The sequence below is a fragment of the Blennius ocellaris genome (assembly GCF_963422515.1).
Source record: "Blennius ocellaris genome assembly, chromosome: 17".
NCBI lineage: Eukaryota > Metazoa > Chordata > Actinopteri > Blenniiformes > Blenniidae > Blennius > Blennius ocellaris.
In genome coordinates, this window is record NC_137666.1 from 3894285 (window position 1) to 3917571 (window position 23287).

The following is a 23287-nucleotide window of genomic DNA, read 5'->3' on the forward strand; positions in this document are numbered from 1 at the left end:
CACGGTACGGGTCAGTGGATGGAAGTGCGGTGGAGGTGAGGACGGGTTGCACACAGTGGGTGCCGCCTGAATCCAGGTAAACCAGCAAACCTTTTGAGCTCGTTGCATGCTACCTTACCACAACCAATGCATGACAATAAACATATGTGTCCAAAAACACCCCCCAAAAAACTCTTTACCTTCTTAATATATGTTAATCATAAGTGTAGGTGAAGCGCTGACAGTAAAAATGTGGGATTAAAAACGCACTGACGAGCACTTCAGAGGTGGAGATGAACTAACAAAGGTTGTGGATACTGCCCCTCCTTGGAGCCGCTACTGCAACAACAAAACAATGGGCATAAGGCAGTTGCCATATAATTTCAGTAAATTTGCGGTTGCAAACCAAACCTGTTGCAGAGCCTGAGAAGATTGAAACTCGTTCCTTTAACACGCAGATCTCACTTTATTTAGAAATAGAAAAATGAGAAACAGTCAAAATAGGAAAGTTGCAGACTTGTTAGAGTCATTCTACTTCCCCGGGGAAAAAAGCCGAATGGATCCTTCCACAGAGTTTTAGATATATTGACCTATGAAGTCACACAAAACAAATCACTTTTGAAACTGCATATTTACACATTTGAACTCAATTAAAAAAACATACTTGGCCCTAAGCGTCTTAAAAACACACCATTTGACTATATAATTGCCATACAAGGATCCTAATCATTGTGTTCTTTACATCATCAGCACCCATCACATAAAGAGAAACGTGTCCGATCAAATGAATTACAAGTACAAGCATGCATGGCAGCAGGGCCATGTTTTAAAGGCACATTTAAACAGCATGCTTTTTTTTCTTTTAAATCTTTTTTTTCTTTTAAATCAAAAAGGCCAATCATTATTTGCAGGTTTGCAACGGCACAACAGGCTATGCATGTAATCCTGCTGCACGATTTCAAGTTCTGCCTGATTTTCCTGCCAAGGCTGTCCTGCCCTGTCTAATGCAGCAAAACAGGAGGGTGAGGGATATGTGTATCGAGCACAGCCTCCACATGCCCACACAGTTTTCACACGTCTTGTTTATATGGTATAAGTGGTATACTGCTGTATTTCAGCATTGTACATGCTGTACTATGTTTAGTTTGTAGTGGTGTATGCCTTTGAAAAGGATCCTCATGAAAAATGGTGGGATAACTTTTCACTAACTTTGGATCCAAGAGTGAATCAAACTATTGTTTTGTTTTTTGCTTAGATGCTTCCATAACCTCCTTCTCACACCTAAAAACAAGTCGAGGCAGCAGCAGAGTGCTACTGGAACAGTAATGGTTATGTCATAGGCTCAAATATTTACATTTGGATCTGTGGGTGTTTCAGGGTGTGGACATCACTAACCACAAATTGATATTTACAAGAACATGGATCAAGTACTTTATGGTTTCCATGGCATTTCTATTTTTAGGGATTCAAATGACAGTTACAGTATATCAGGCGTCTACGCGCGCATTCGTATCTATTCGAGGTAATATGCCCGAGTCAGACGATGCAGTCATCTCAAATGACCTCACACTCCACCAGACTTTTCTGTGCTGAGGCTTTTACGATCTGCGCCATGAATTATTACCGAGTGGGTATTTGTATTCTGAAACCAAATATGAACACAACGGAAAATAAGGAATACATTTTTTTTTCCCTTATAAAATTGCCTGGAACCCATTTTCTAATGGAAACAGTGGAGAGTAGAAGTAGTGTTTCCAGAGAAATTTGGACAACTCATGCGTTTATCAACATCTGTGGTTATTTGAGGAATCTCACAATCTTTCAAGTAAATAAGTAAGCACTGTATTTCAGGGCTGTTGTGTGGGATGGCAGCTTCGTTGAGTGTTTCTATTTCTCTTGATATAATGACCAGCACTACATCAGCAAGACATTGGGTGCACCTCATCTACGCCTGTAGACATGTTGGATATGATCAACTCAAGTTGACAATAGAGAACAATGTTGATTAAAGTGATTCTGAATACAACATATCTGTTAGTTTGAGAGATTCACTAAGTTTTTCCCTGGGTACTTTAGTTGACCAACACAGTACGAAAACACGGTTATGAAGTTAATCGGTGACTCTGAATTGCCTATAGGTGTGAATACTAGTGTGTGTGGTTGGCTGTCTCTTTGTATTTGTCACGTGATGGACTGGTAACGATGATCAAGCAGGATAGAAGATGGATAGATACTGCAAAAATGTGAAAGTATTCAACAATGCCATACAACTAACATTGCTTTCACAAGTAAGCCTTTATCCAATAGTTATGTTATGAATGGTAAATTACCTTTAAAACGTATTCATTTTTGCACAGTGAACGTCGTACCAGTGAAAGTGAGCAAAATGTCAACTAAATGAGCTTTCTCATGCTTCCTGGACTCTTCATATGAACACGATACACTCCTAATAGTCCAGATTTCTTTCTCTGAAAGATGCAGCTGTATATGCCCGAAACACATTCAATGCAACAGGTGCCTTTCCTTTCAAGGGCCATCCTTAAAGGTCAATCATGTGTACCTATGATTAAAACTAGCCCAAACCATCAGTTGCTAACACGCTATTGCCCAGGTGTCCTTTTGATATTTTCAACTGTGGACACTGGGTGGTTGCCCTGCACTTTCTTCATGACCGCCCAAAACATGAGGGAGATGAAAGCACATTATTATTAACACGAACAAGCTTCTTCCAGATTTCCTTTAACTTTCTGACTATGTGATTTTTTTTTTCCCCCCCTCCTCAGAAGTCTGAAAGCGGTGCTGTGCCAGATGTTAAACCACCTGGTAGTAACACAGCAGGGCACTTAAAAAAAAAAGAAAAATAGAGAGAGAGAGAGATTCTGTGAGCACAACAGAATCACATCCCAAATCGTGGCCCTCCATTTTTTGTCAATCAACTACTGTTATAGGCAAGGCCACGTTTACACATAGCCACATATTTACAAAAAGGCATATTTCCCCTTCTATGTTTTTAGAAATAATGTTCGAGTGTGAGTTTATCAGCTGATATTGTCATGAATACAAGTTGCAGTCAACAGGAAACAGTGAGTACTCTCAATGTCCTTCTATGGAGACGAGGTCAAAGAGGGAACAGCTCTCCTTCCCTCTGATGTAACACTTACGTTGGAAGACGACCCGCAACCCACCAACTCACTGTATCCTTCTCTTTTGCAACTGAATCCAGCATCTTGCAACACATAAGTTTCAGTTTGCTGCCTCAGCAAACTCAGGGGAGCGTGTGCGTTTCCTGCCATCAGTTTGGACTGGGAGTTATTGAGAAGTAGATATTGCCCACATATTTACCGGCTGGTAACAACTTATTGGAAATGTTCTTTCTCCAGCAATGCAGTCGGCAATCACACCTTTGTTCAAGTGACAGAATCTTGAGAAACTCACGCGCACAGACACACACACACACACACACACACACACACACACACACACACACACACACACACACACACACACACACACACACACACACACACACACACACACACACACACACACACACACACACAGAAAATATTTTAACACTTTCCGCACTGTCACTTCATATTTCTGTTTTAGACCTTTTATGCGTGACATTTAAATTCATCTCCGAGAGCATACTGAGCTATAATACATCCACCGTTTAAAAGCCACATAATTGTTTATCTGCATGGAAGCATTGGCTGGCCTTTTCAGATTTCAGTCGTACACTACATTAGTGAAGCGCAAACTGGCAATTACTTGATGATGTCTTTTGGGCAACTTGATTTCCGACAAAATGCCATGTCTCAGTATTTCTGTGGATATTCCAACACTTTTAAAACAGCCTTTCAAAAATCAGTGTGCCAGCGGAAAAGACATTCCCGATATGCTCTGATGTCACACGGAGCCCAGTTGGAGATCAGACTTCACGTTTCCCACAGCGAAAGCAAGAAATGCAAGATGCAAAAGAGAGTTCAGGACATGCAGAGTCAAGGAGCATCAAATCACAGTATGGATAGCGTGTGTGTGTTTAAAAAAAAAAAAACAACAAAAAAAATCTCTCTGTGGTCAAAAGTGCCCGCTAAACATTACATGTGGTTGGTGGCTTCTGGGTGATCATCCATTAGTGATCTTACAGATTTACAACTGAGGTCACAAAGATTCCGACTGCAGCGCTGACCAGGCCCGTAGACCCTGGGTTTCGAATATATTTTGTGCTTTAATGGCTAAAGCTTTAAAGATTGAGCAAAGAAACAACACTACCTGCATCAGGTGGAGGATCTTTCAGCATGAAAGCACAACTTCTATGTTTGCGGCCCTACAAGAAGCCTACAACTGCTTTTTTCCTCCAAACCGGAAGCTCCAATTAAAACCGTTTTAGCTGTTTTTGCTGCATTTGTTATTTTTGGTATATTTTAAAGAATAAAAAAAGAACTCTATATCCTGCAAAATATATTTTTAAGAAACGTCAAGAAAGAATAAAACCTTGGATTCTTCTGGTGAGATAATCACACATTCTTTGAAAATCTCTAAAGGTTCCAATAAGTTGCAGTAACCAGCATTTGGCAAGACTTAATAACTGGTTATGTACAAAATTAACTTTGTCACATTTAGTAAGTACTATAATGAACAAACAGGTTTACACCTACAGTGTGGGCTTTTTTTTTTTTTTTTGTTAAGTTGAGGTTGAACAGAAAGAGAGATGCTGCAGTAGAGGCAGAGCCCAGCCAAAGGAGCAGCGCGCTCTAAGCATTATGGGAGTAACCTGCAATTATTTTATAGCTCTTAAGATTCCTGAGCTCTTAGTCAGTGTTTACCGTGCAAGGGCACGGCAAGGCCACAAATTACAACCACTCATTGTGGCACCAAACGTTCAGCAGTCACGCACAGGCCCGAGAGTTCCTGCAAAGTAGTGGACAAAATGCTGAAAATGAAATGACAAAATTGTCATGCAATGGAAGTGGTTAGTAGGTGATATTTTGATGTTGCTGTCCCTATTCTTTTCTTTTTCCTCCAAAATAATTCGAACTTCAGTCATGCAGTGACCAGAATAATGGTGGCAGTGTCATTTTGAGCTGAGTCATTCAGACGAAATGAACTCAAGTCACCCAACAAAGTGAAAGCAATTGCTCTAACCAAATTGTGCGATAGTTTTTGGCCATCGTGTACATTATAAAGTATGGTGGTGGCAGCATCATGCTGTGTGAATGGTTCTCAGTACAGATACATTAACAGCCTGAAAGAAATGTTTTGAATTCAATCTTTTAGAGAGCGAATCAACAACCAGACCTCAGTCTAATAGAAAATAAAAGAGATTACATACTGACTTCAAATGATTGATTTTCTATGTAATCATTCTTTAAACTATATATACCTTTTGAATTTATTGGCTGCGCCTGCATCTCTTTGTGGTGCTTCATAATTTCCAATCAAGAAAGCCGAATACTTTGATAATAAAACAGTATATAATAGGACATATTTGTTTTCCAGTTGTGTGCAGGGAATTGCAAGACTCCCATCATGTGATGCCGAGCGCTATCTTTAACCACGACTTCTCTAAAAGCCCAACTGCCGTGCAATAGGAGTGGGACGGGACCTCGAACAGAAAAACCACAACGAGAGGGCCTCCCGAGTCGATTGAGAAAGCAATTATGTGGCAACAGGAGAGTTAAGGTAACCACAGCTGCAACACTCTGATTAGTGTGTTTTGGTGTCTCTCTTTAAGAAAAAAACAAAATCGCCACCACGTCTTGTTTAAGGCAAGTTTGTCCTGGCATACCCGAGACATTCCATTGATTTAATGGCTCTGTTTAACTACTGTGCTCACCTAATCCAGGTTATATGAAAGAAAAAAAAAAGAAAAAAGTATGTATTTTAAATGTATTAAAAGGAATAATCAGGTGGTAGTATTGATGAGACTATAATAATGGCAATACAAACTCAACTCAAAGAAAAATCCTTTTGTCTTTTACGTTGAAAATTGTACGTTTTCAGGAAATATGGGAAAACCATTGTTCTGACATCTACAGAAACCATGGCTCAGATTCTCTAAACGCCCAATTTCAGCAACTCCGGTGCAGCTGGGTAGTGGAGCGCTTTCAGGGGAAAATCCTCGATTGCTGTTTGATGACTATTAGGGAAGACAACGCTTCATGGAGCAGGGGAATTGTCTGTCTTAGATAACAGAGATGTGACTGACAGCTGTGATATGTGTTGTGAAAGAATAAACCTGTTCTGTGTAATCGCCTAGGCAAACATAAAAAAAAAAAGAAAAGAAAAGAAAAACAGTAGAGAAAAACGATGCAATGAACAGAGATGAATGTCGTACAGTTGTTCCATCCACGGTTGTATCTATTCAACATCTATCATTTATGTTTTTCTGGCATTCAAGAAATTCAATGAACAATTATTTCATTGAAATCCGAACTACTCTGAGCATGCAGGTCTCACACTATATCTAGACTAAATTATTGTACTTATATAGTCAAGAAGTTAGGATTTCAACTGATAAAAAGACAATCATGCACACAAGCAAGGACACAACCAAAGTGCTCTCATGTGAAAGCCGAACCTTTAACCCAGTTTAGCTTGTCTGCCCTCCATTGTGCCAGTACACAATGTCTCTGGCATTAATTGGTGAGAAAAATTCACAAAGGTTTTGGATGGTAAGGACTTTGTCAAAGTTTTCTCAGCAACTGGACGCCCAAAAGGCCGTCATCCAAAACCAGCAGCAACGGCGGTACTGTGAGTGTCTGTGTCTTGGGGAGTGAGATGGATGATGCAGCATCTAAGGTGAAAGGCTTATATTTTGAAAACCAACAGGAAACAAATTGAAATACACAAAGGGAAGTGAATGAGCCCAAAGGTCCAGGATATTGAATTTTATTGGGGGGGGCTACAGGCCTTCATCAGAACTTACACTATAAGGACTTGTAAGTGGTTGTGGTGGCAATACGAAGAGCAAAAAACCCTCAGGCATCTGTCCCTTGAATGTTCCTCTAACTTGGGAGGTTCCATGAAGCGAGATCTATCAATTCTCCAGTGTAGAGATCCAGCCTTTTGAAATCAATGCAGTCACATGTCGGCAATATAGTGAAGATAGTAGGGGAAATGCATTTTAGACAGTAAAGTCTTACTTAATTTTACCTTAAGTTTCTTTTCTAAAGTTCTTAGTTGACAGCAGTGTCAAAAGTGAGCTTGTGACCCAGAATAGCTTCCTGATTGTTGACGGTGTTTGATCAAAAGCTGAGTGCAAAGAGAAACAAATGCCTTGTTCGCGAATGCAAAGAAGATTGAGGAGAGCTTAAGCTCGAGTATTGTCGGCATAGAAACAGAGGGAAGCATTGTACCATTTCATAATATAGCCCGAAGGGAGGAAATAACAGTGATTGTACAATGATGTCCAGGGAAACACCATATGGAGAGAAGCCATCAGTGGTACATCAGCATTTATGGACATACACATAAATATTGCAAACAAGAATAATGTTGTGAACTCAAGTTAAGTTCATCCTTGGGCTGACTGAATGTCCTTTGTACAAACTCCACCATGTACTAGAAATAATAACAAGACCAAGAGGTGCACGGTTGGATCAAATCTGTTTTTAATTACAAACCTGGGCTCTTCCTGGCAATCCATGAAGAGGACTGACAAATATGTTTTTCTTGAAATCGTTTCACCTTGATGTGATTGTAATAAAAAAAACATGTATTTTTTTTTGAAAGAATGTACCAAAAGCATTGATTTCTTCTACATTTTCTCAGCCTTCCTACACTCTTTTGATGCCACAGGTTTTTTTTCTTCTTCCTCCCAGTAATCCAAGGTGGCACAATAAACGAATAGGATTTAGATAAACGTTTTAGTGGAGCAACATAATCATTGAAGGGTCTTACGATATCACTCGTGTTTGAGAGCAAATCTTAGGATTTGACGGACTTAAATAATGACAGAATCATGAGTCATTTGTGTTGTTGAAGACAATTGAGCCAAATTCTTGATTACAATGCAAAAAAAAAAGAAAAAAAAGAAAAAAGACACATAAAAAGGAGAGTTATCAAAACATAAATACATGAATCATCAGACCTGAAATGTCCCCTTAAAACCAATGATGATGATGCCAGACTAAAACTGCCTTTCTGAACAGGGTCTGACTCATTGCAAGGTAACATTTTGTTTAAAAATTCAGTGCCAGATCCTTTGGAAATGTTGTCATCATGGACGCTAAATTCACCAGCAATCAAAGCTTTGGGATGACGGAAGTAAACTGAAGACAAAAATCCAGGTAAGTGATTCTCGTGAGTGATAACTATAAAAGTTTTGAGGCTAGAAGCATAACATATCAACACCATTTGTAGGTATTCTGCCACATTTACAGGATTACTTTTTGTTATTACTGTGCACATACTGTCACCTTTGATATCTTTTATTTCCCAAATTCCTTATATAATCCAGACAAGAACGTTTATGTTGATGCCAGTACCAAACATATATTTGGTATTCAGCCAAATAAAGCATAGCCATAACTGTGTGCTTAAAAAACAAAACAAAAAAACTATTCTACGTCTCGTGAAATCTGCAAGACTCTATAAGACAGCAAAACATTTTGAGCAAAGTGGAAATAGTTGACATCAAGGGCTGAATGATTTGGGAAAAATATCTAATTGTGATTTTTCTGACAGATACTGCCACTGTGATTTGACCTGAAATACATCGCAGTTTGCGATCCCTCTCTCGTAAACGTCCACGTGCAAATTCTTCATGCAAAAATGAGACCTGAAAAGATATAAATTGCTTCAAACAGGTACTTAACATACAACCGGTTCCTAATAATCAGTGCAAATATCAATAAAAAAAAAAGTAATTACAATTAAATAGGATAAAAGGCAGATAAAAGGCACCCGCCATTAATTCAAATAAGTAACTCTCACAAAGCTCCATTATATATTGTTCACAATGAATGACCACTGAGAGGACTAACAGGGTGGATAGGCAGGATGACAAGAGTGTCACTGTCATGTTGTTGGAGTTTTTTTTTTTTTTATTGTCTTTATCTGTCATTGTGATTCAGAGACATTAAAGACGCAACCACTGAGTAGGAAGGACTGGTATCACTATTTATGTGTGTTATGGAAGTCATTTGTATTGCTCTTCAGATTTTTCAGTGGAAACATGTCACTATAAGGGACGTTTTGTCAGCCGTCTATGGTGATTGCTTTTCCAACACTTGCAGGCCTCATCAGAGTTCAAGTGCAATTATTTCATTCCCAATATGTCTTGACTGAAGGTAATATGCAGATTGCTTTACAGCAATTGTAACCTTATGTCGTATTATTATTAATTTCATTTTATACGATAAATTCATTGTTTTAAATAAATGCATTTCATGTGATATTAGGAGACCCAAACAACCTCTTGAATACAGTAAACGTTATTCTTTCTATCTTCTCTCACAGGCCTGATTGAAACTGAATAATGACTGGATAGCAAACATCAATTAACATCACCAATCAGTGCTGTTCAAATTACGACTCCATTATCTGCTGCAATTAGGTTTGTTGGTTGGCAAAGACTGACAGACACTGTTAACATCCTTGATCTATTTTAAATCCTCACTTAGCCAATAAACACAAAGAGTCAAACAGTGGGTGGGTAAAATCAATTGCATTGAATACACACCTACGTAGTCAGCCCCATGAATTAATCAAAAGCTGACCTCGAGCTAATGCTGACGCTTCTGCTTTGATGCCTTCATAACCCATTTAACACTGAAGTGTTTGGAAAACTCGTCAACAGGCTGGCGTGCATAGGTTATTGGTATGTTTTTCTTTTTTCAACTGGTGGGGGTCTGATAAAAGAGGCCGCAGGTGTAAGCACTGTTGAAATATTCACCACAAGGAAACGATCTGCTCGTTGTCACACACCGCGGCTATGGAGAGGACTCTCCAGGAAACGGTCGGACCGCAATGCTCTGCGCTTTACCATGAATCTTGCCACTAATTTGTCCTTGCCTCCTCCACTTTCGCCCCCAAGAGGGGGAGGAGGTGAGGTGGCATGCGACAAGGGAGGAAAACCAAAGCATTGCAGTAAAAAGCTCCGAGCAGAACATCAGTAATATGTTCTTAAAATGACCAAGAGGAGGACATTTTTATATTACTTCACCTGCTCACTGAAGTGTTTACCAACGCTGATCCGTAGCACTATAAGTCGGATTCAGACATTCACAGTCAGGACAAATCTGATTCAGGATCAACCTTTAGCATCACTTTTTTTTTTTTTTAAAGATGAAGAAAAACAAAACAAAAAAACAACAACATTATTTTTGTAATTCCCCATGCCTGCATTCAGACCTAATACGTGAATGTCAAACTGTAGAGGAACAGGAAGTAGAAAAATGATCACGTATGTGACGCTGGCACAATAAATGAGAAGACAGAACGCAAGCCCACGGCCATGCTTCACCCTGACCCTCCCCTGTCAGTTGTTGCCCATGGAGCTTCGAAGGTTAAAGTGTGTGCGTGTGTGTGTGCGCGTGTGTGTGTGTGTGTGTGCGCGCGCGCGCGTGTGCATGTGTGCGAGTGTGTTGAGGGGGAAGGGGTATGAGGATGCAAGACCAAAAATAATTAGAGTACAAATAATTAGATGCAAGTGCTCTTGTTGAAGCATGCAAAGCGTGTACAGACAAAATGAGGATACAGGGATGCCCAGGGCTCCAAGCAACCCTGCCTGGGGTCAGCTCTGCAGCGAGAAAGCAGGGAGATATTAAGGCTTTTGCATCAAAGAGGATGAGGACTGAACAGGTTTAAAAGGTGCAAAGCCTTATCGGGCATTTCAAGCAGAGGTGAAACATTTTGGAGAAAATATTTTACTTTTGTTTGGATGAGGGCATGATGGCCCATCGTGGTTGACTACACTTGGACTAATTAGTAATTAGCATGTTATATTGCATACATTTGACCACATAATGAATGAGCCACTGGTGAGTGAAATGCCTTGCAACCGTCTAATGAAGTTACCATTGGTCAGTTAAATGGTCTGTGACTGATTGTTGAAGTCAACATTGGCCTGCAAAATTCCAATAGTTGGCTGAAGGAGACGTGACTGAATGATTGAAATGACCACTGGTCAGCTGGTCAACAGACTAATCCAATGAAATTGTCACTGCTTGACAGAATGCCACAAAACTGACCAAAGTTCCAATGGTCAGCTGAACGCCACAGGTCTGAACAATAAAGTCACTATTGGCTAATCTCACTTTCTTTCAAAATATGAAGGTTTGCTACGAATGACATACAAATAGGCCTTTTGCCCAAACAAATTTGCAATGTTGTTGATTATTATTTTTCAAGGTATCGTCTAAGAAGGTTTATTTAATCAGAAGAGCCAGCAACCCAATGACGAGCCATGGTGGTGGAGGTTTTGCAGGAGTAGGTCTCCCAAGTATGGGGACTATAATCAATACACCTCTTTAGTAACTTGTATTACCGTAATTTCCAGACAATAAGCCGGTATTTTTTTCACACGCTTTGAATCCCATGGATTAAACAACTGACTTGGCTAATTCATGGATTTTTATGGGTTAATGAGCTTCATGCCGCTAATACATGGGTGATGTGTTCAGGTGCATCACGTAATTGTTGTGCTCCATTACTGCACCCTTAAGACTTTAATCTTGCAGAGCTGGTCTCACTGGGAGACTTTAGGGCCCTTTTACAGCACCTGGGAACAAAATAAAAAAATCACTTTGTCCTTTTTTTAACCAACTTATTTTCACACAAAACTTTTATAGTTTTATCTTACATATGCTCTTACTCCGTGACTGTACTTTTTATTGTTTTTCGTGTACTTGTCTCTTTGCTGTTTATTTGTTTTAAGAAAATGTTTGTGTTATTTTGACACTGTGATTTTTTTTTTGTTTTTTTTTTAATGTACTGGTGCCAGGACACTCTTGTAAAAGAGATAATTAACCTCAATGTGGTTCTCCTGACTAAATAAAGGCTAATAAAAAATCTTTGCTGTAATTCTCTTTAGCTCTCTTCTTAAAAAACAAAACAACAACAACAACAACAACAACAACAACAACAACAACAAACGCAATCCCTGCAATCCTGCTGTGAAATTCATACCCTGTGACAATGTGGACACCTGTGGCTTATAGACAAGTGTGGCCTATATATGTACAACGTAAATTTATTTTAAAAGCATTTTCACTTGTATCATTTTCTTTAACAGAAAGCCTAGACATGTTGATACTAACACTTCTGAAATTAGCTACTATCAGGCCGGCAAGGTTAGCAGGAAAGTTATTGTTTTTGTTCTCTTGAAAAAGAAACAAATGACTGAAGTGACAGTCACTTTAGCTGGAGGTTCCACGACATGGCTCAATGATGTGACCGTGCAACATGCGGACACTCCATATAACCCCTGTGCGTCCATTTTAACACACATTGCTACACAGCTTAGCGGATTAATTGCCTCGTGTGGCTTGGGTCACCTGAAACAACCTATTAGATCGATGACAGCTGCTTTGGAGCAGCAAACCACACGGGCATGCACAGAGACACAAATCACACACACACATACACACTGCAGTCACTTTGGAGCCAGTGACATGGGTCAGTGCTTGTGGGGGAAACAAAGCTCAACTGAAGCGAGAGCAGAGGGTTCAGTCACGAACGTGGCGTCACTCCACGCTGATCGGTGTGGACACTTAGAGGCAAGCCGCCGCCGCTGCACATATATCTATAAGCAACGGCGGGCAGGCAGACAAACGAAAAGGATCTTTAAAGTAAAGGTCAAAGGGATGATTAGACAAAAAAACCCAACATATATATATATATATATATATATATATATATATACGGCTGGGATAACAAGCATGTTGCACTTGTCTTATTGTACTGCAAACATGCTCCGTGAGAGAGAGGTCAAAGGCCAGATGCTAAATGAGAGGGTATGAGTAAAAGCAGAGTCGTGTGGGTGACAGGCGAGGGGGTCAAGGTACGATCAAAGGATGAGACAGTAAAACGGTGGCCGAGAGGATCACTTGGCCTTTAAAGGGGGAGAAAAACTGCCAACATCTATCTGTGTGCATTTCACTTCCCTTCATCTCCAATCCCAGTGTCCTTCCAATGCTTTCATTTTAACTGTGACAGGCTGGCCCCTTAAAAATAATGATTTATTTATATATAAATATATATATATATATATATATATATATATTTTTTTTTTTTTTAGAGCCCAGTGTTCCTCCCCCCTCCCCGAGGCAGGGCAGTCCATGCAGGAAGGTAAACATGTCCACTGTGGTGAGCTCAGTCCAGGCGGATGCTTCGCTCCAGGTAACAGTCGTCCTCCACAGCCCCGTGCCCACCAGCAACATCTCGGCGTTCGTTCGCAGAGCGGACTAGCCTGTGTCTGAACAGATTTCCGCTTCACTGCCAAACCCTGCCTCCTCAAGCAAGGACGGCCGCCGATTTGATGGCGGGGTTGATTCAAATCAGGGTCAACAGTCTGACCTCTACCTAGAGCACCTGGCTGATGGCATGTATTCTGTCGGAAAAGCATCACCTCTTTAACTTTTCAAGTACTGACTTCTTCTTTTTTTTCTCTCCCAAAGAACCTCTATTAAAGAGGATGCAACTCATCTTGAAGGCGTAGTGGGCGTTCAGACCAAAACATCCATGTGTTAAAAAAAAAATAAATATAAAAAAAATACAAAGCTGGAGCTGGCATGTTGCTTCAGGTAGTGCTCAGACAATGAAATACAGTATCAAGGCTTCACGGATCCGAGTGTTCATTAGACAGCAAACAAATGAAAACTTTACTTATTTATCTCATTTTATCGCTTCGCCGGTCTCGACGAGCTTTATATGATCCCGCATGCACCTATTTCCGCACCCACTCACTCATCAGTACTAATGGCTGCCCTGCAAGACGCTCAGACGCTGTTGGGGGTCAGTGTCTATCTGACGGCTCCTTCTGTGCAACTTTAAAATGTGGTCGATTGATTCGATCGTCAGATGCACAGGTGAGAAATCCGCTGCAAGTGTGTGACACAGTAATGTTAATATGGAGAAACATGTCTGAGGAAGGTTCGTAGCACCTTGTCAAATCAATCTCTCCACGAATAAAAAAAGGGAAAAAGAAATAATTAAAAAAAGGCTTCAACTTGCTAAGAGCTTTTTGTACCTGTGTTGTCTCTAATGTGTCTGCTTGACTCAACACTTTGAGCTGCTGGTGTTCATCTATTTTGTTAAATATTAATCATTGAATTGTTTAAGTTACACTGATTATTATGACATTTTTCTGCTTTCAGCATAAAAGTCAGATATGATGGAAGCAATAATTTATACCCCCCCTTAAAAAATGCAACTTTTACAAGTTGCTATGAGGACAATAATTGCAAGTGTGAATCTGCAAATGAAAAGATAAACGCACACTTGCGCAAGCATTCCTCCTGTTTATCTTCTTCTGTAATGCTCTTCAACCCCAACAAACATTGGAAGACCTCGAACTTAGTCAACCGAGACGGAATCATTCCTGCTCGGCTTCAACGCTGACCCACAAGCTGGGGATAATATCGCATTTACCCACAAATCGACACGTAGGAAGCGTAATCCATTAAAGAGCAGCGCGCACACATGATCTTCACTTCAACACACTTGTAGAGATCAGCGTTTCCTCATATAGGAACATATAGGGTTTGTTTGTGTGTTCAGTCAGAGGGTTCACTGCAGGAATTCATTAATTGCACATGAACTGCTCCACAACAGTGTGCGACAGCAGTGCAGAAATGTGCAATGCATGGGGTTATAAAAAAAAAAAAAAAAAAAAAAAAAAGGCAAGAAAAGGAAAAACTGAGTGGAGACTGCACTCACACTGACAGAGCTAATTGCATGACAACTGTCAAACTGCGAATTCAGGTCATTGGCTTGGCGTACAGTACATTTATGTTCTTAGAGTCCGGCCTATATGCTGCATAATCCCGTTCCTCTGTAATGCGTAGGTGGACAAGGTGTGGGCTGATGTTCATTACTTTCCTCTCCGCCAGTCGATACTCTTCCTCAGTCTTCAAGCGCTCCCTTGGTGATACTATGTATACCCTAGCTGCCAAATACGGCATAATACTGCCGGTGTGTGTGTGTGTCTCTGTGTGTGTGTACATAGGAGAAGCCATGAAAATGATATGATTAGAGTGACAGGAATGTTCATCCACATCCAAGATTTCGCCTCTAATAAAAATCACTAAATATTACAGAGTTCTTCTTTGACAATATTGCTTCGTTGGCTCCACTACCACCACCACCCACTGGTTAAAGGTGTCAGTGTGTGCCCCGTTTCTCTAAGTGACAGCGTGCATGCCTTGTTTTAAAAAAAAAAGCAAAAAAGAAAAGAAAAAGCAAAAAAAATAAAAAATATGTTACCAAGAGAGGTACCCTGAGGGCTGAGTCTGGAAACTTTCCTGCCTCCAGACAATAAGAGAGAGAAGGAAAAATAAATAAATAAAACTTCCACCATCGCTGGCTGTGAAATGTGACTTTGGATGAGTCCGTTCAAAAGAGCCTGCAAACAGAGACGAATCTCAGGGCTCCAAGTCTGACAGACATGGAGGGAGGGGAATGCACAAAGGCTGATGATGGTTGCTTTTTCCCTTATGTTTACCATCATTTTCCTGCACAAACAAGAGGCTGGGCTGGAAAAGGCCAGAGAGCTGGGGCCTCCAGCGTATGGAAGGAGGGCGGGCAGTAGATAGATCGGGGGGGGGGTGGGGGGGGGGTGGCTAAAAGAGAAGTAGGGATAGAGGAGAGAGTGAGAGTGGGGGAGAGAGAGAGAGAGAGGGAGAGAGAGAGAGAGAGAGAGAGGGAGAGTTGGGGCTAAGCTGCCTCCAGACACCACACGGCTCAGAGCAGATCGACAGTGACGGCTCGCTGATTAGTCAACTCACAGCCCCCAAGACTGAAGTCTACACACACACACACACACACACACACACACACACACACACACACACACACACACACACACACACACACACACACACACACACACACACACACATACGCGCACACACACACACACAGAGCAGCACTGAAGTTCATTAAAAATAAACCCTACTGTTATCATCCCTGTGCATAATCAAAACACACACACACACACACACACACACACACACACACACACACACACACACACACACACACACACACACACACACACACACACACACACACACACACACACACACACACACACACACACACACACACACACACACACACACACACACACACACACACACAGCCATGTATGCCACCATAACTGAAGGAGACTCTTGTGACGACTGACTTCCTGTGGGTCCGCAGCCATGGCGGCATACTTGTGACGTGCTGACGGCACAATACTGAAACACTATGTGACTATGTTAAAATTCTGAAAAGAAAGCATGACTTACTTTTTGATGCCAGGGTAACATTATGTCTGGTCAGCAGTGTTGTGAATATTGCATGATAACATAACATGACCAAGAAGCGTTATTGTACAAATTTACACGAAACATTGTTAAACAGTGGTAGTATTGGTTGTGTTCACAGTTACTATTCCACTAACCTCCTATATACTGGGGGTGGAACGCTTCATTAATCCTAAACTAACTGCATTTTCCTGCAAGCCACATCCAAGATGTCAGATAGTATTTAAGATTAAGCTCTATTTACTGTGATGCATTAAGCAGCCGTGTTAGCTGACCTTTAAAGAATCTGTCTGCTGCTGTGTGCATGTTAATACCTCATCGCAGCTACTTTGTTTTGCCATTTAAAATGTTTAATTTCTTAAAGAACATTTTTATTCAAGAACTGACAAAATCCAGGATTCAGATCATTATCCTCCAACTGACTGATGTAACGTCAGCCGAACCAAACAAGAGAACCAGTCAGACTGACCCATTCAGTGCTGCCAACTCAACTAATGGATCAGGTTTAACAAGTAACCACAATCACTAACACCTCTGGTTAAATACCAAATATGCCTGGGCATGCATTTCTCAACACAAGGTGTGGCTTGGTACAGTGATGGTGCACTGACTTATTTCCAATAGTGACCAACTAAAATCACGCCTTGGGTCAATGGTGTCAAGGGACATAGAACAATAATTCCTCCATACACAGCTCACAACATGCACAGGCAGTTTTTTTTTTCCTTTTCCCCAAATTACTATCAGAACTCACTGTTTTCACAAGTTTTTCGAAGTCTTTGATACATATATACGAAACAGAGGCACTCAGCATTGAACTCCAGGGACTATTTTCACGAATATAAGGAGTAACTTCACAATCAAGAAGACGACACGTTGTTTGTTTCTTTCTATTTAAGTCAGATGTCACAAAGTCACAGGTTATTAAAAAGGTAATTTCACAAGTCACCAGTTGGACCTGATATACTCACTTTCTGATGGTCCAACAAATCGACTGTCGTCATAAAAATGTGTCAAGGTGCAAGCGCGTATAGCTTTCAAAGACATCTGAGGGTGTGGTTATTTAATTTGAAGTTATGTGAAGAAACATATTCATAGAAAATTGGACACAGACACAATGAGGGCTTTCAAACCTCACGATCGGGTCTTAATACATGTGAAAAAGTTGTGAATGAGTTAAGGAAACTATACTCAGAAAGTGTCTGACTAATTTAAACTTAAATTCGTCCATCTGACATATTTTCTTTGGGTCATTAACAGTATTATATTTCGAAATTGATATGTCTAATACCTGAAGCACACTGATTTACCACATGGCCAAACTGTTACTGATTGCGGCACTGGGACTGAAAACGTGAATGAGTTTGATGATTACTGACCTTCATGAGATAGACAGGAATGTTGCTGAAGTCCACAGGGAGCTTGAGAAGGAAACGGGCGGAAAACTCTCCATTCTGAGAACACAGGCAGAAAACATCAGGCAGTATACAATAAACAAGTCGTATCCTGCAATGAAAACTAAAATCTGAGTATGATTTATTAAAAAAGGAACAAATCGTGATAATGAGCTTTAGCGCTTAAGCTAAAATGAGACAAATTTTTATAATTCAAGACTGTTTTTAAATGAAAAACACATGCTAAACATGTCCGTATAAATGAGTAATTCAGCAAAAATAATTTATACCGTTATGGTTGAAAATAGGCAGGATTTAATTATTGTAATGCATCCTTTAAAAAAAAAAAAAAAAAGCAAGAATATATGTAAATCTTTTGACCTTTTATAATACATGCTGATAAAAATTGATCGATCAATAATTTATACAAGCTGAGTTTTTGCAAAGAAGGCCAGCAAAGTATGTTGCGATGTTTTGCTTACCTTGGATTTACTATTAGCATTTACTGTATGGCCCAAAGAGGAGGTAAATGAGAGTGGAATCATAGAAAAATGCTATTCTCGGACAAAATGTGTTGGCATGATTCAACGACTTGTTCACCAGGAGTCTCTTCTGTACGTACGATTTTCCTACATATCGACAACCTGTCACCCTGTTGCTTTAAAAGCTTAATTCGAAGAACAAATCTGGACTGTTTCATTCCTCACTGTAACATGCGATTCAGGCCATTAGTTTGGCTTATTAATTCTTCCATTGTGCTCATTAGCCATTTCATTTGGAATTACACAGGACGTGCATTTATAAGCATTGTGAGTGCTATACAAACGTATTCAGTGTGATGTTCCCTGGCCAACAACTGCATCTAAATGAAAAAGCTGTGGTGGAGGCAGAAAATTGGATCATGTATTGTTAGCCAGCTATTGGCATTGTTTTATTAAGAATGAGCCTTTACATAGGCTTGCAGACACGCAGGAGAAACCAACAAGGCGACACAGTTTTCTCCAAGTCATGCGATGACATATTGGACATTTTTCCCGAAGTCTTGACGCAAAACTGAGCAATTTTGTTTTCGAAGTTGGAATCCATTTGCAGTAACTATATAACCAGGCCCTTGTCTGGACCTGTTCCAATTTTGTGGATAGATCATTTCGATTTGGTCACACGACTTCAAGTCTGTTTACGTTATTCAACCTAGGCTACTTCATGATGAGGTCAGAATATTGCACAACTACAGAGACACTATTTCCCCCCTGACGGAGCTTGAGGCAACTGTTCGGGAGGGAAGACTCCCTTTTAACAGGAAGAAACCTCCAAAAGAAACAGATTAAAAAGGTGGGCGGCCATCTGTCGCCACCGGTTGGGGTGAGACAGGAGCAGAAGGAGAGGGGGAAACATATGAACGACAACCAATACACGCACGCACAAGGTAAGTATTTGGAAATATTAACTTTGAATATAAGGGACAGGGACTGAGAGGTCGGACCCTACAGAGGTCTCACTTGCGAGAAAAAAGAAAGCTTTGACACAAGCCAGAAAAATACCTTGTGAGAATGGGAATCGTTGTCCAACATAAATTCATTTTGAATCAGTTGGAGTTGTGACTGATATTTGTTTGATTACGACTATTATTGATAAGAGTAGCAGTAGTAGTCGTAGTAGTAGTATTAATGGTTGAGTTGACAAATGACAAGAACATTTTTTTTATTTTTGGTCCACAGAAAATGAACGAAACCAGGTCGAAGGTGGCCATTATGTTTCGTTCTGTATTCCACTGCCACTGCTTCTGATCCTCTCAGGTGGTTTGACCTTTGTGAACCTGCACATTTCACATAGTGGCCAAGGATGTAATTTTCGTGCTTTGTGAATTCGACACACACCCTTTCCTAGTCCTGCACACTCAAAAACTCATGCTACATTTCAAGAAAAGTGCTGACAAATTTCACTTCAGGTGGCATAATCAGTTTTACGTCATTATGTAATGATCAGTTCAAAGCAACAGTTTTTTTCTTGTAACACTTTGCAGCATTTGAATGCTTTTAGTGAATTAGACAATTCAAAATGTTTTACCTTTCATTTAAATGTTCAATTATCTGGTTATTTCTGTTGTTAGACAAACGTTAGTTTTATACTTAGCTAAATAAAATGCTACTTGATGGGAAAAACTAACATTTTCAAGCGTTGTTTGTATCGTTACCTCTCTTATTAATCAGAACGACTGCAGCTTAATGGAAAAAAGAAGCTCGAGGGGGGCTATTTTGTAATTATTGTCAGAGAAACTCGACAGTATCTGACCGGGTCCTTACCCAGCTGCTCTTCCGCCCAGCGTATATCTCCATGTTGCGCCCGTAGTTGGGATCTTCGAGCAGACTGTCGTATTCGAAGAGCAGCCGGGAGCTCTCACGCAGACGCTGGCACTGGTACTGATGGTACTGCTGGATCAGCTCCTTCACCAGCTGGAGCAAACATTCTGGGTTCCCAGCATCCCACTCAACAAGGTGCTAGAGAAGAAACCACAGAGGAAGAGTAAGAATAACCCATAGACATACCACTCCTCTGCCTTGAACAAGTTTACATGCAGAATCAGGGGTCGGTAGAATTGAGAGAATTAGCAGTCATTTTTGGTATCTCCACCAAAGTCGGCTGCACAAACTTAAAGACTAAGGCTTAAATGTCTCTCAGTAACAAGATTGTGATAAGATGCGTTGATTAAAAATAAGCATAAATACCAATTTTCCGGCCACTTACAAAAACTCCATTTATTAAACATTTGGAACCTCATAAAATGTGTAGTCAAATGAAATTCAAAGATCTTATTGAACTGGACAGCTACTTCAGCATGGCATTGTCAATAGGAAATCAGGAAAGTAACACATATTATTCATAGGGAAGCCACACCATGGTGAACTCGTGTTTGGGAAGAGCAGGATCATGGAAAAATACTCTCTTCCAAGGAATTAATGGAATGTCTGTTAATAGCCCAATCCGAACAAATCTTACTTCCCATTACAAGACCCGAAGGAAAGGGTTGAGCCAAAGGATGTCCTGTAGCCAAAAGAGGGATTAAAACTTGAATGGAAAAGTACTGAGTCGAACCCCTTCTAACAATAAAAGTCAGACATCCGTAAAAGATCTGGACAAGACAAAAACACAACCTTGATCAATAACACACATCAGGTTGGCATTTTGTAATAATGTAATAATGTAAAAAAAGATTGTGAAAGATGATTGTCTATTACTGCCTGTCCAAGTAAAGAGCTCTTGAAATTGTTTGTGGCAAATTAAAATAGTCCGATTTGGCATTGCGTCATACCTCGGAACGAATAAAGCATCTCCAATAAGCAAGGTGAATTTGCATACACTGAGGCAATGTGTTTCTGGACTGCTCCAGTTGAAAACTTGCAGAACATCCAGCCACGGCAGAGATGACAGTCCCTGCTGAGTGGGCTGGATGCTATTCCACATATTATTATGCATCTTAACTTCACTTTTTTTTTAACCTGCAATCTTCTGATCGCAAGTCAGAGGCTCTGACCTGTCAAACCAAATATTTGAAGGCATTAACTGTACCCGACTTACTATCTCTGCATTTTACCCATGAATAAATTGAGCCATAATAAACATCACTTGACCCTGTGAAGTCACTAATCAGATCAATCAGATATGCGTGAGCAGAAGCAATCACACACATCTAATTCCTTTTATCCTCGTAAGCCCAGGTTTTCCTGTTCTGGAAAGAATATACCTACTCATGTGCAAAGGTTGAACTGCTTGTAATTAATGAGAACAACACTGTGCATTAATAAATTGGAGACCACATGCCAGGTCTAATCAAGACAAATGGATGGAGTCTATGCTTTTTAGTGCTTCATGACAAAGCATGCAAATCAAGGCCAATAATAATAGTAATAATAATAATAATAAAAATAAGAATAATTCTTAAGTCTCCTTTCAGATTCTACAAGACATAATAAAGTAGAGAAATTCTCTTTCAGACAGATTTCAAGTGATAAGAGCAAGCATTTAGAAAACAGTTTCTCAAAATGACTCTCAGGGTTCCTCAGTGCAAACATGTACTGTAAGAGTCATACCCTGAACCACAGACTCTGTCAACTAAGTGCGTTAAGTTTCCCGATGATGCTTCAAGCCCTTGAAAAGTGAAAGTGATTATTTTCCCCATCTCATTCCGAAAGTGGGATGCAGGTGAAGTAGACAAACAAGCTCTTGATGACATAACTGTAGATTTAAAGTGAATATGTAAACTTCCTGCCTTGCTATGGCACTCCAGGCCAATTAAAGACAGGTCAACCTAAATAATGAGCGAGCCAGTATAGAGAGCCATTTCAGTGCGCGCTGAGTGGGTGTTAGAATTAATAGGTGCTGGAAGTGGTGAGACCATTAATACCCATTACATTAAGGTGTCAAAAGCAGGATGTCTTTGACTTCCATTCGCGAGTTCCCCTCAACTGCTTGTTCGCCTGTCTCTCCAGAAGACCGTATCAGGCCAATAGAGAAAGCTCCTATTGTTTTATGACATACTAAACCTCCCCGTCTCCCTCTTCCCCTCACCCTTGCCATGCCATTGGAAGGAGAGGGGGTGGGCAACGGTAACGGCAGACTAAAAAGAGACAGTGACCTCATCATCCTGATCCACCAGTAGTTACCAGCAATGCCGGGATTCCCGAAATGAGGGGGCGATCCAAACAAGGATGGGCATTGTCCAAAAGAGGCGGCAGTCAGTGCTCCGGGGCAGCAGCGAGCTGAAACCGAGGAGGGACTGAGGAAGTGCTGTGTCAGGACTGTGACACAAAATATCAGTGAAACTCCACTGAGGAGGACGAGAGGCGGAGAGGAAGGATCAGAGGTGGGAGTGGGGTGGGGGGAGAAAAAAAAAAAGCTGCAAAGCTCAGTCAAGTAGGCCAAGGCCAATGTAAACTAAACTGTGACTGTAGCTTTGTTTGCACTGTAGATTTAATATAAAGAAATGTAACTTCAATGATGTGTGGCTGGATGTGATGCCCACGTGACTCTTGAGGTGTGAGCAAGGTGTGTTTTCTCTGGGATAAACACTGTTTAGAAAAAAAGAACAAGAAAAAGACATCGATGTGTGAGGATAGTGCTACAGAGGAAGCACACCCTCGGTAATTACAGCAAGATGTCCTCAAGCTCAGCAGTTAACCTCAACTGCCCTGGTGGAGCTATTTATTGGCCAATGACAGAAGGGTTGGGCGTGTCCTGGGCGGTTCTCAGATGAAGCAGATTACTGCTGAAGGGCAAGGATGCTTTTAACCAGATCAAACACATTCATGGTGTGTGTTTTATTTTTATTTATTATTTTTTTTGGGGGGGGGTGCAGTTAAAGATCCACCTTCTCTTCATCTACACCTGCCTTATTGAGGAGTCTTGGTTTGGGGCCTATTAAAACTGATATTGGTAAAA

General features: G+C 40.5%; 1 protein-coding gene across 1 annotated transcript in view; it reads right to left on the minus strand.

Moving 5' to 3' along the window:
* babam2 (BRISC and BRCA1 A complex member 2) overlaps positions 1–23287 on the minus strand; it is an 80301-nt gene that overhangs the window by 36893 nt on the left and 20121 nt on the right. Inside the window, exons 5-6 of the mRNA XM_080512875.1 lie at positions 20155–20349; positions 17837–17911 (exon numbers count right to left, since the gene is read on the minus strand). Coding sequence (XP_080369001.1) covers positions 17837–17911; positions 20155–20349 — 270 coding nt within the window. The remainder of the gene's footprint in view (positions 1–17836; positions 17912–20154; positions 20350–23287) is intronic.